This window comes from Equus caballus, chromosome 1 (assembly GCF_041296265.1).
Source record: "Equus caballus isolate H_3958 breed thoroughbred chromosome 1, TB-T2T, whole genome shotgun sequence".
In the NCBI taxonomy this organism is placed as follows: Eukaryota; Metazoa; Chordata; class Mammalia; order Perissodactyla; family Equidae; genus Equus; species Equus caballus.
The window spans coordinates 154135842-154149883 of NC_091684.1; the positions used below are offsets into that span (position 1 = coordinate 154135842).

The 14042-nt window shown below is 38.3% G+C and overlaps 1 protein-coding gene across 11 annotated transcripts in view; it reads left to right on the forward strand.

Moving 5' to 3' along the window:
• Positions 1-14042, forward strand: part of CEP152 (centrosomal protein 152) — a 92313-nt gene that overhangs the window by 16528 nt on the left and 61743 nt on the right. For 6 of the 11 annotated variants that reach the window (XM_070271334.1, XM_070271365.1, XM_070271351.1 and 3 more), the window contains exons 7-9: positions 2546-2686; positions 3766-3905; positions 6883-7083. In XM_070271334.1, the coding sequence (XP_070127435.1) occupies positions 2546-2686; positions 3766-3905; positions 6883-7083 (482 nt within the window). Of the gene's footprint in view, positions 1-2542; positions 2687-3765; positions 3906-6882; positions 7084-14042 lie in introns of all 11 variants that reach the window. The other 5 variants (XM_023617852.1, XM_070271360.1, XM_070271348.1 and 2 more) reach the window with 1 other exon arrangement.

Consider the following 14042-nt stretch of genomic DNA (forward strand, 5'->3'; position numbering starts at 1 on the left):
TTTGAAATTTTCCATAATAAAAATTAAAAGAAACTTTTCTCAACTGTATATTTCAGTCTTTCTAGTTGGTTGAGACTTTTCATTAGCTTTATATTTTCTTCTGAAGGCTAATTTGGAAACTGAAATCATAGTTTTCTCTTCAATCTAGATATTTCATTATAAAAATTTAATTTAGTAAATCAGCCATTATCATCTTAATTTTTTCTTTTTCATTTTAGAGTCTTAGCATTGACTAGGCAACTCTGATATAAATTACTTTACATTCAGAGTTTAAACTAGACTTATATCTCAGGTTCAGTCATGTGGCACTTGCCAAAAAAATTTCTTTTGTGTAGTATATGTATAAATATGAGAATAAGAAAAGTGCTACTAGAGAATTTTGATGCCATGAAACATCCAAAACCAAAACCCAAAACACTCCTGTGACTAACCTGAACTAGTGTTTTCATACATCCAACTTTTATTGTCGTAGTCTCTGGCATGTGATATAACTTCAAGTATTGTGCGTTTGAAGAGCCAGTGTGATTCTGGGGTGTGAGGGCAAGGTTTTTGTTTGTTTTATGTTTACGAAGTGGCAGAAAAGTCATATTGGATGTTCTGGGTTTCCTGGGCTGCGCCGAAAAGGAAACTGGACTTCATGCTCTGACTTCTTAGCGCTGCTTCCATCGGATGCTCTGGTTATGGGATGGTTGTAGGGGCAGGCCAGAGCTCACTTTGCCCCGAAGGAGTCGACAGCAAATGTGGGGTTGGCCTCTCTTTGTTTATCAGTTTCCGTGGACTGAAGAGATGAGGCCGTGGACAGTGCGTGTGGCATAACTGGTTTTAGGTTGAGTAAGTAAACAGCACGATAGTGGCCTGACATTTTGGTGTTTACTCTCTGAGTTCCCCTGTGTTCAGTTACGTTTATGTCTCCTGGTCTTTCTGCATATCTAACCTCTCATCACTTTCTTAACAATCTGCATTTTATTAAGTTGATTTATTTTTTAAGTCAGTTACGCATTTGGCTAAATTTGACATTTGGAAGTTAATTAAATAACTTGGTGGTAGTGCCGAATTTAGTGATTACATCTTCTTAGCAACAGTAGTTAAAAGAAATGAGTTTGAAGAGAGATGGGGCTTGTAGACTGTTTATTCCTGGGCTAACCCTTCTCTATGGCCTGAGAGGAGTTTGACCTGTAACCAAGTTTTCAGGCTTCAGATTTTTTGGTTTTAACCATATCTCTTTTTAAAAAGAGGGCTGCTTTATTTGTTAGCAAGTAGAAGCATTGTTCTAGTAGAAAATGAAGAATTATTTGTCATTGTGTGGTTAAAGCATTATCCTTTTCCTCTGAGTCATTTTTTTTCCTTCTTTTCCCGTCTTTTTTTTTGTGTGTGTGAGGAAGATTGGCCCCGAGCTAACATCTGTTGCCAATCTTCCTCTTTTTGCTTGAGGAAGATGGTCCCTGAGCTATCATCTGTGCCAGTCTTCCTCTACTTTGTATATGGGACACTGCTACAGCAAGGCTTGACCAGTAGTGTGTAGGTCTGTGCCTGGGATCCAAACCTGTGAACCCTGGGCCACTGAAGCAGAGTACACAAACATAACCTCTCCACCACTGGGTCTGCCCCTCCCCCCAGTCCCCGTCATTTTTAAGTGGTCACTAAAATGACTTTAAATCCTTTCTGAAAGAAGACTTCAAAATTCTTTATTAATCTATTCATTAATTTATTAATTCAGTAGGTATGTGCCAGCATAAATATGAATACAATATAATTCCCACTCCTGCTTAAAATAAAATATTTTGTGAAGGACGTTTAGAAATTTTCTTTAGAAATGGTTTTATAGGGACTGGCGCCGTGGTGTAGTGATTAAGTTTGGCACGCTCTGCTTCTGCAGCCTGGGTTTGCAGGTTTGGATGCTGGGAATGGATGTATAGCACTCGTCAGCCACGCTGTGGTTGTGACCCACGTATAAAGTAGAGGAAGATTGGCACAGATGTTAGCTCAGGGCTAATCTTCCTCAAGCAAAAAAAACCAGGAAGATTGGCAACAGATATTAGCTCTGGGCTAATCTTCCTCAGCAGAAAAAGAAAAAAAAAGGTTTTATAGAAACTGATATACTTTTTTCCTCAATTTTAAGAGAGCCTAGAACTTTATTCCATTGTAATTGGTATATACTTATTTTTAATTAGCCAAAAAGCTAGTGATTCAGGGTTATACTCTAAACCAGTGACTTTTCAAACTTTGCTGGCAGTGACCACAGCAAGAAGTAGTTTTTACATTGTGATGTCATTTATAATATTGACCTATGTAAATAAGTATATATAACTGAAACAGAAGTTGCACAAAATAATACTTATTCATACTACGTGATGCACTGTGATATGTTCTGTTCTATCTTGTTTTTTTTTTTTTTTTTTGAAAAATACTGGTCACAGTCCACTGAGCTGATTTCATCCTACTCTAATGAGTTATATGCACAGTTTGAAAAGCTCTGCCCTAAATGACCACAAATTTATGTCTTGATGTGCTTTTGTCTGATAAATTGTCTTTAATTCCAAAGCAGATTCTGCGGAAAATATGCAGATTATTCAACTCCAGGTTCTTAACAAAGCAAAAGAGAGACAGCTAGAAAATTTGGTTGAAAAGTTAAATGAAAGTGAACGTCAAATAAGATATCTGAATCACCAGCTTCTGATGGTCAAAGGTAAGATAACACGCCTTGGGTGCCGTCCTTTGTGAGGTGTGGTAGAGCTAGATGCATTGTTTCCAATAAGCTCCTTTTAAGTATGAAGCTTGGCTCATAGTGAGTCAGTCAGAGGGAGACAAGACCCAGGACTTTGGACACCTTCCCTTGGGTTACTTGTCTCCAGAACATAGTATTTTGAGGTCCTCATTTTCTCCCTTTTCTTCTTTCTCTTCGATTAGGCTGTTAGAATCAATGACCATTACTGAACGATGCTGATAACATCCTGTCCTAAAAAGTTGTTGACTCCTTATGTAGTTGACCGTGGATGAAGTATTCCAGTTCCCAGAGAGACTTGTCTTTAGTTTGCAGGACATTTTCTGAGCCTACAAATTAGCATAACGTTTTAATCCAAGTGAGAGTTAGTGATCCCGAACTCCTTTAGATGTGCCAAGGAGAAAACGGAGCCATATCTGGGAGAAGCACATAGAGTAAATACAGATTCAAAGTATCATTGCTTATTCTTTGTGCTTTCTGTCGTTTTGGTCAGCGTTGAACTTTCATTTGTAGAATAATTTTGTGGCTGAACTCCAGCTCATTTCAAACTTAATTGATAGTGAAAAGGTCTCTTTCTGTAATGCTCATAAAATTTCTTTTGCGAGAACTTGTGAGCTGTTATGGTAAAGTATGTGGGAAGATTTTAAAATTAGGTGAATTTAAGAGTTTATTGCAAGTATGTATAAGAAGTAATTAGTCCTCACATTCCTTCTTGAGTTAGCAGGAGTTTGTCACATCTATGGAGCTTCTCAAGTAAACAAATGCTGAAATCATTGTTAGGAAATCTTTTGGTCCCAAAAGGGATACAATAAGATTTTTGAAGGAAGTGATTCTGGTTCTCTAAATTTTTTTGTGTGTCATGCATTCTTTTTTGGATCTTTTCTATAGTTTTCTCTAAATCAACTAAAGTTCATTGTCTGAATTGAATTAAATGCAGCAACATTTATATATGCTGTAGATCTGCTATCTATATATAGGGATTGTGACAATTTGGGTCCCTCTACAGTAACATATTATTTATATAAACATTTTTAATGCCCTAGATGAAAAGGATGGTTTGACCCTTAGCCTTCGAGAATCACAGAAACTCTTTCAGAGTGCAAAAGAAAGAGAGATACAGCTTGAAGCACAAATAAAAGCTTTAGAGACCCAAATACAAGCGTTAAAAGTCAATGAAGAACAGGTAAATATTTTATCTTGTTTATTTATGAAAAAAAGTTATGACAGTGAAAGTTTAGTTACTTAACACAACTTTTGGTAGGTTAGGACTAAACTTAGAAGAACTTTGAAGTCTGTCCCTTCTTCTACCATAAGCCCACTTTTCCTTCCCTTCCCTTGAAGGAGTGGGGCTACCATCTACCTAGTCATCTCCACCAGAAATCTGGAGGCGACCTCAGCCCCTCTGTTCCTCTTCCACTGTCAAGCTGCTAAGTTCCGTTGAGTGTCCTCATTTCTGTCCACATGTCCCTAATTCAGGATTTTACCATCTATTGCAAAAGTCTCTTACTAAATCTCTAGTCTTTTACCCCACCCCCTAATTTTCTTTTATGGCCATCTCAGTAATCTTTCTGAAGTGCAGTTCTGGTTGTCTTTCCCTTGCTTAAAGCCTTTCAGCGAACCCACTTGACCTGTGGGATGAAGTATGGCGTCAAGATGACCATCTGATCCTTGCCTATGTCTTCTCTTACTCTCCTCAAACTTAACAGTTTGTTGTTTTTTATGTACTTGTATGTGCTGCCTCCTCTCTGGAATGCCCCTTCCACAGCACACTGCTATTCGATTAACAAGCACCTGCTCATGGATTTTCTTTCCCTAAGTATCTCCTGCTTTCCTCCCAAGCCAGATGATCACATCTGTTATAACAGACTGAGAACGCCTTGAAGGTAAGATTGGGCTGCCCTCTTCTTTGTGGCCCCAAACCCCAGGCCTAGTGCCTAGTGGTCAGCTTATCTTGAGTGAACACTGTTATTCAGAATTGACCTAGCCTATATATTTTTTCTTATAGTTTTCTCTATTCCTGCTCATATCAAAACTATGTCAAAACTATGACCTTATGGTGTGTTTTGAAATTTGGAGAACAAGGGCTACCCTTAATGTTCTTCAAAAATTTTGCAACCCTTTTTCACATTTTTTCTTCCAGATCTTGTGAATCATCTTCTCATATTTTGTAAAAAAGTCTTGTTGGGATTTTGATTAGTGAGGCATCATGTTTACTGTTTCATAGATGAGTTAACCAAGTCTTGCAGAGGTCAAATTACTTTCCCATGGTTGCAAAGCCTGTTATTGACAAAATATCAGAACTCAAATTTCCTGACCCCAGTGACTTGTTTTTAAAGTGGTGGCACATTCTTTGATTAATGAGATAGACAGCCATTTGATTGTTGGGAATAGTCACAAGTCATTAGTAGCCAAGCCTGGTGGAGGACGATTCATGAGAGTAATACCATTTTGGGGGCAGAAGGGGAGGTAGTTAAAAATGAAAGTGACTATAAAATAGTGAGCTGGGTTTCAAATGAGATATGTGGCTAATTCAGAGGATGGTTTAATGAAAGAGTTTAAACAATGGTGTCTCATGTCTGGCTCCTTCTCATCCTTCAGGTCTCAGCTGAAAAAAGTCACATTTTCAGAGAGGACTTCCCATCTACCTTATATAGGCCATAGCTCCATACTCCCACTCTCTTTCATCGTGCCATATTCTATTGCTCTATTTTTAAATGATCTGAAATCTCATTTGTTTCACTTGTTGTTGTCTGTCTCTTCTCGCCAGAAAGTAGTGAGAGCCTGGTCCTCGCTTGTCTTGTCATCATGTCTTTAGTGCTTAGAACCCTGCCTGGCTCAAAGTAGCCACATTATTTATTGAGCAAATGATTAAGTGTCTTAAGCAAGCAATCTGTGGAATAGAATGAAGAATAATCATTTGAAATTTTAATTTTTGTGTGTAATGAACATTATTATCGTTTTTAACTTTTTGAAAACTGATAAAGTTATTAGATTAAAAAGTTCAATTGCTTTTATGTAGTAAAAGGTTGTAACTTTGTAACCTTTTTATATCTTAGAAATGACATTTATACAAAATGGAGTAGCATAAAAAAATAAAAGCAAAATCACCGAGTGTATTGGTTTCCTATTGCTGCTGCAACAGATTACCACAAACTTAGTGGCTTAAAACAACACACATTTATTATCCCGCAGTTCTGGAGGTCAGAAGTCAGACGTTGGTCTTGCTGGGCTGAAATCAAGGTGTCTGCAGGGCTGTATTGCTTTTTGGAGGCTCTGGGGAAGAATCCATATTCTTGCCTTTTCCAGCTTCTAGAGGCCGCCTGCATTCCTTGGCTTAAGGCCCATTTCCATCTTCAGAGTCAGAAGTCACTGGTTCTGACTTTCCTGCCTTGGTTTTCCTCTTTTAAGGACTCTTGTGGATACATTGGGCCCACCTGGCTAATCCAGGATTATCTCCTTATTTTAAGGTCCTCTGATGAGCAGCTTTAATTCGGTCTGCAACCTTAATTTTCCCTTGCCATGTAACGTAACATATTCGCAGGTTTGGGGGATCAGGACTTGGACATCTTTGGGGAGCCATTATTTAGCCTACCACATCATTATTTTGCAACAACTGCACAGTTATAATTTTCAAAACTTTGTTTTTAGTAAGTGACCATTGACAAGTTTCATCAGTCTTTCAAGAAACAGTTGTCATTTTTCTATGACCTAATAATTGGATTGCCCCTGACACTTGGCTCACAGAGTAATACAAACAGCACTGGGACCAGTATAGTAGCAGCAGATTCCTTGCCTGGGACCCACATTGCCATTGTGCCATGCAAAATCTTCTTTCACTTTCCTAGGGTAACTACACATGTTTTTCTAAGTGAATAACGTTTCCAGCAACCATAGGCTTGGTGGGTCCCAGTTAGGGAAGTCTTAAGGAACTAGAGCCACCATGGGGAGATCCTTTCTTCCATGTTCTCGTTAGAGCATGGTTGATTTTTGTTTTTTCTGCTTTATCTCCCCAACCAACCCGCGCCCCCTCCCCGTACACAGTTGTATATCTTAGTTGCCGGTCCTTCTAGTTGTGGGATAGCATGGTTGATTTTTAAAGTCCCTAAGACAGCACAGAGTCAAAATACTGTAAACCTGGATATCCCGTGTGTATTTGCTAGATGATTAAGAAATCCAGAACAACTGAGATGGCTCTGGAAAGCCTGAAGCAGCAGCTGCTGGACCTTCATCATTCTGAAGCACTTCAACGCACTAGAGAGCAGCACGAGAGCATTGTCATGGGCCTCACAAAGAAGTACGAAGAGCAAGTGTTGTCCTTACAAAAGAAATTGGATGCTACAGTTACCGCACTTAAGGAACAGGTTGGGATGATTTCCAATGAGCAACAGTAATAAGCAAGTAAAGTTGGTAATTTTTTGTAACTGACATTTTGTCGTTCTTCATATAGAAATTTCGAATTTTTGCAGTAGGTGTTCAATCATGAGTAAAACTTGAAAGCCAAAGATTTTTATCTGTGAATAAGCCCTGAAGGCATAATTTTGGAAATCCTTCCTCTTGTAGGATTGGTTAGCACTTTCTCAATTCTCACATTACTAGTCCTTTATTTGTGGAGTGTTCATACATATTTATTCTCCTAGAATAAATCCAGACAGAAAGGAATGAGTGTTCTTGGAGCTGGCTGAACCTGAGAGGTTGTCCTGGGAGTTAACCAGTAGAAAGCCTTTCTTGGGTTTCCCAGCATTTGGTAATAAACCTGTCAATAAAGATCGTCTAGAAGTGATTCTTGGGAGAAGAGGTAATTTTGAGAATAGGGTAATAAATAGGGAAGAAAGTCTGATCTAAAATCATTGAGATTTGAAACTTGAGCATATTTCATAGTTTTTATTATTTTTGCTCAAAAGGGAATAAAATATTGTAAGCTGAGGGTGAATCATGTGGTGGGTTTGCTCGTGTTCCAAAACCCCAGGTAATCACTCGAATGAATAAAATTTCAGAATGCATTTTTCTTAATGTAATTTCAGAATTAATTTAACCCAAGGGAATAGGAGAAGAAAAATAAGATGTGAGGGTATGGAAAATCCCACCACACTTAAAATTCATCCTGATTTGAGTTATTTCTTATTTATACAGCTGACTTTAAATTTTTCCATGATTTAGATAGAGCTATATAAAATTGCATTATTGGCAATAATGATTGTATACCATTTTGTTTATTTTTTATTCTTTTGTGAGGAAGATTGGCCTTGAGCTGACATCTGTTGCCAATCTTCCACTTTTTGCTTAAGGAAGATTGTCGCTGAGCTAACATGTGTGCCAATCTTCCTCTGTTTTATGTGGGATGCTGCCACAACGTGGCCTGATGAGCAGTGCTAGGTCTGTGCCCAGGATCCACACCTGTGAACCCCAGGCTGCTGAAGCAGAGTGTGCGAACTTAACCACTACTCCACTGCGCTGGCCCCTATACCCTTTTATTTTTATATCTATATATATGACTTTTTATTAGATTTATTTTCCTAAATATGTTTTTATTCTTTCTACATAGAAAATTATTGTGAATTTGATCAGTGTGGAGGGTGGGAAAAGACAAAGGCTATGCCAAATTATTGAAAAGTCTATTTTATATAATATTTAAACAAATGGAATTTGAGATATAGTTTTATTAATTTTGGCCGTATTTGAGTAGTAGCCTTAAAATTAGTTGGACTTGGAGAGAGGTCGTCCTTGGATGATGAGAGGAGTAGAGTCTGGTGGCTTTTCCATGCTGGATTGAGGCTCTCTCCATTCTCTGCTGCCTTAGATACAACTACAGAGGGGAGGGCTGGAAGGAATTCCTGGTGTGTTCAACCCCTGTGCCCACTCCATTCTCTATTCTCAGCCCCACCTCCTCAAAGAAGAACCCTAGACTAGATCACAGAAGAAAGATTCTGGGCTGACTGACTTCAGACTTCTGAACCATGAATTGAAGGTGTTGATTAAGGTCTTTTCCACTGTTACATTCTGTGACCTGATTTTTTTTTTAAACAGCATAGCACTGATGTTAGCTTCTGCATATAATGGCATAACTGCTTTGAAAAATGGTGATTCCAAAGTGCTTATAGTTTTTTCTTTCTGGGAATGTTTCTTGTCGTATCCCTTTTGTGCTGTCAATTTGCTATCAGTTGGCTCAGCAGTATTTTTTTCTTTTGGTGAGGAAGATTGGCCCTGAGCTAACATCTGTTGACAATCTTCCTCTTTTTTTTTTTAATTAAAAAAATTTTTTTTTCATTGAGTTGATGATAGGTTACAATCTTGTGAAATTTCAGTTGTACATTAATGTTTGTCATTCATGTTGCAGGTGCACCATTTCACCCTTTGTGCCCACTCCCCACCCCACCTTTCCCCTGGTAGCCACTAATCTGTTCTCTTTGTCCACATTTTTAAATTCCTCATATGAGTGGAGTCATACAGAGATTATCCTTCTCTAACTGGCTTATTTCACTTAACATAATTCCCTCAAGGTCCATCCATGTTGTTGCAAATGGGATGATTTTGTTCTGTTTTACAGCTGAGTAGTATTCCATTGTATATATATACACCACAACTTCTGTATCCATTCATGTGTTGATGGGTACTTAGGTTGCTTCCATGTCTTGGCTATTGTAAATAATGATGCAATGAACATTGGGGTGCATAGGACTTTTGGAATTGCTGACTTCAAGCTCTTTGGATAGATACCCAGTAGTGGAATGGCTGGATCGTATGGTAGTTCTATTTTTAATTTTTTGAGGAATCTCCATACTGTTTTCCATAGTGACTGCACTAGTTTGCATTCCCACCAGCAGTGTATGAGGGTTCCATTCTCTCCACAACCTCTCCAACATTTGTTACTATTAGATTTAGATATTTTTGTCATTCTAATGGGTGTAAGGTGATATCTTAGTGTAGTTTTGATTTGCATTTCCCTGATGATCAGCGATGATGAGCATCTTTTCATGTGCCTATTGGCCATCCGTATATCTTCTTTGGAGAAATGTCTGTTCATGTCTCCAGCCCATTTTTTGATTGGGTTGTTTGATTTTTTGTTGTTGAGTTGTGAGAGTTCTTTATATATTATAGATATTAAGCCTTTGTCAGATATATGACTTGCAAATATTTTTTCCCAGTTAGTGGGTTGTTTTTTTGTTTCAATCCTGTTTTCATTTGCCTTGAAGAATCTCTTTAGTCTGATGAAGTCCCATTTGATTATTCTTTCTATTGTTTCCCTTCTCTGAGAAGACATGGTGTCCAAAAAGGTCCTTTTAATACTGATGTCAAAGAGTGTACTGCCTACGTTTTCTTCTAGAAGCCTTATGGTTTCAGGTCTCACCTTTAGGTCTTTGATCCATTTTGAGTTTATTTTGGTGAATGGTGAAAAAGAATGGTCAATTTTTATTCTTTTACTTATGGCTTTCCAGTTTTCCCAGCGCCATTTGTTGAAAAGACTTTCTTTTCTCCATTGTATGCACTCAGCTCCTTTGTCGAAGATAAGCTGTCCACAGATGTGTGGTTTTATTTCTGGGCTTTCAATTCTGTTCCATTGATCCGTGCACCTGTTTTTGTACCAGTACCATGCTGTTTTGATTACTGTAGCTTTGTAGTAAGTTTTGAAGTCAGGGATTGTGATGCCTCCCGTTTTGTTCTTTTTTCTCAGGATTGCTTTAGCAATTTGGGGTCTTTTGTTGCCCCAAATGAATTTTAGGATTCTTTGTTCTAGTTCTGTAAAGAATGTCATTGGGATTCTGATTGGGATAGTGTTGAATCTGTAGATTGCTTTAGGTAGAACGGACATTTTAACTATGTTTATTCTTCCAATCCATATACATGGAATGTCTTTCCATCTCCTTTTGTCGTCATCCAATTCTCTCAGAAAGGCCTTGTAATTTTCATTATATAGGTCCTTCACTTCCTTAGTTAAATTTACCCCGAGGTATTTTATTCTCTTTGTTGCGATTGTGAATGGTATTGTGTTCTTGAGTTCTTTTTCTGTTGGTTCGTTATTAGAATATAGAAATGCTACTGATTTATGCAAATTGATTTTATACCCTGCAACTTTGCTGTAGTTGTTGATTACTTCTAAGAGTTTTCCAATGGATTCTTTGGGGTTTTCTATATATAAGATCATGTCGTCTGCAAACAGCGGGAGTTTCACTTCTTCCCTCCCGATTTGGATTCCTTTTATTCCTTTTTCTTGCCTGATTGCTCTGGCCAGGACCTCCAGTACTATGTTAAATAAGAGTGGTGATAGAAGGCATCCTTGTCTCGTTTCTGTTTTCAGAGGGATGGCACTCAGTTTTTGCCCATTGAGTATGATGTTGGCTGTGGGTTTGTCATATATGGCCTTTATTATGTTGAGGTAGTTCCCTTCTATGCCCATTTTGTTCAGAGTTTTTATCATAAATGGCTGTTGGATCTTGTCAAATGCTTTCTCTGCATCTATTGAGATGATCATGTGGTTTTTATTCCTCGGTTTGTTGATGTGGTGTATGACATTGATTGATTTACGGATGTTGAACCATCCCTGTGTCCCTGGTATGAATCCCACTTGATCATGATGTATGATCCTTTTGATGAATTGCTGAATTCTGGTGGGACAATCTTCCTCTTTTTGCTTGAGGAAGATTGTCCCTGAGCTAACATCTGTGCCTGTTTTCCTCTACTTTATATATGGGACACTGCCATAGCATGGCTTGGTGAGTGGTGTGTAGGTCCGTGCCTGGCATCCGAACCTATGAATCCCAGGCTACTGAAGTGGAGCGCGCATAAGTAACCACTATGTCACTGGGCTGTCCCCTCAGCAGTATTTTTAATAAAAGATCAATCCATATTATCTGAGAATCCAAACTGAGATTCCTGATTGGAGAAGTGCTGTAAAACTCAACTGCTAGCTAGGGAGATGCCTGCCTGCAATCAGAAAAATGCATGAGTGTATTCTACACAGAGAGGGTTGATTTAGATTTTCTTGCAATAACTGGTAAGCATACAGACATAACTGCATTGTGCCCCTTGCCCTCTTTTTCTTTATAGAAGTTGTTGAAGAGGTGTAAAATATTTTCCTTTCAGATCAACCTTTTCCTACTACACTCCCTCCAGCAGGTTACAAAGAAAAGTAAAACTCTTAGAAAATACTAGCCAGGTACAAAAGAGTGGATAATATAGCAGATGAACTTGAATAAGTTCAGTGCCAATGTCTAGGTTCTGATGGCTCTCATGTAGTCACACACAACTGTGTACCTATGTACTATGTATTGTCTGTATGCGGTGCTAGCAGAGTAGATGTTCACACATAGTGAGTTTTGCTAGTTACAGACTCTTAGCCTGGCATTTCCTAAGGCAGTCCATGACTAGGCTCCAGGGAGTTGGTGAATCCTTTGAAATTTTGGTTATGATTTTGTTTTGGACGTGAGCGTATGCAGATTTTTTGAGAAGATCCATGAGCTTATTCAGATTTGTCAAGAGGTTCATGCCTCCTCTTGCAAAAGTTTGGAAATCATTGCTTTATGAAAAACTTGCTCCTGGTGGGAAAGGACTACAATTGTGGACTAATCATATTATTTCATCTGTTCATCAAACTTTTACTGAACCATGGCTAAACATCAGGTTGTAAACAGACTTTATGTACATACATTTATTTATATTTTGAAAGACAAAATTCAACATGGGGACAATTTCACATCATGGGAGGAGTAGCAATCCATGATATAGTTGGTTTTTTTTTTTTGAATGTCTGTATAACTAGTGTATTTTGAGAAATATATGGCTTGTGAAATTATATTAATTGAGTGCTTTCCTTAAGCCATCAGATTTTCTTGGTAGAAAGGATTGTACACACTCACAACATATTATAACAGTTCTTTTTGCTTTGGCTGAGTTCCTCTTGGGTTTTTAGTGTCACAGAGAAGATGAGAAGAAATGAGCTTCTTGAAGCTCATAGTCTTCCTTCAATGACAGAACTCTCTAATAGCAAAGTCTCTCCTAGGCTCTCTCCTCCAAATTGTCTTCTCTCTCTCCCATCATAGAAGTGTCAGATTCTAAGATCTCTGGTTATCTCTTCAAACTGCCTTCTACCTCCTTCCATTCATAGAAGTATCAGGGTAAGATCTCTGATTATCTCCTTGACGGTATCAAACCTTTTCTTCATTTTGGTCTTCTTGAAATTTTCAGCTTTTGGTGAAGTCAAGGACTTTGGTTGATGTCATGACCTTCATCTGATCTATTGTCTAAATTTCCTTTAATGTTATATTACAAGGCTCTACTTTAAACACTTTCTCTTGGCTGAGAGACTCCCACAGACCTCACTGGGTGTCCTAATCCTCACTTTTCTGTGCACTAGAAATCTGTTCAGTTCTGTTTGCTCCCATGGATTCAGCTATTATCTCTTTATCACTACACTTGCCTTGTTCAGTCTTAAAAGATGTCTGCCTTTATCCATCTTGAACTGAGTGTTCTCACTCAAGCTAATCATGGAAAAGATGCAACCATTCATTTTGTTTTATTTGTTTCTTGGTATGTAAACTGCAGAATTATATGAGTATAATCTGTTTCCCTAACCTTGTCAACAGGAAACAACATGGTTTAATTGATTGTTGCGTATAGTCAAATTATTGCCACAGTCTGCCTTTCTTTTAGAATGTTTTTCACATCTGCCTTTTCTTGAACTTTTTTGCCGGTCTCAGTCTCCTGTAAAAGCTCTTGTGACCTCCCCAGCACGTCAGTGCTAATTATCTCCCCACCCCTCTTGCACACACATTCGCACTGTCATTAATATTAGCTCATTCATTGTGTTTGCCATGTTACTTTGGCGCTTTGGAACTGTACTTTTCAAGCTGGCCTGGGAATCAGCAGCAGTGTGCCAAGAGGTTTGCAGTGCTGAATAAACATGGACCAGTTTCCAGAAGTTTCATTTTGCTCAAAAATTTGGTAGAAAAAGTTTCAAGCAAACATGGCTGCATTATGAAATCGAATACGAAATTCACATGAGTTTTTTCAGCTAAAATAGGAGACTTTAGAGTCCCTTTCCTCTGCTGAAGGTTACTGTTAGCATCCTTATGAGGCATACCTTGTTTAGTACCCTTAAGGCATTATTGGGCTTCAGGTCAGCCTCTGGATCAGGCTCCAAGTGCCTCCTTTCTGCTTCAAAGCCTTTCTTGATATTCCTCTTACAGCTTATTTTCTTCAGGCTTTTTCAGGTAACTTTATCCACTTACCTTAATTTACTCCTCTGCTTCTCCCATGCTCTGCTCTTTGCCTGGAATTCAGCATGGGTCACCTTTTTTGAATGACAGATGGTGATTTCTCCTACCTG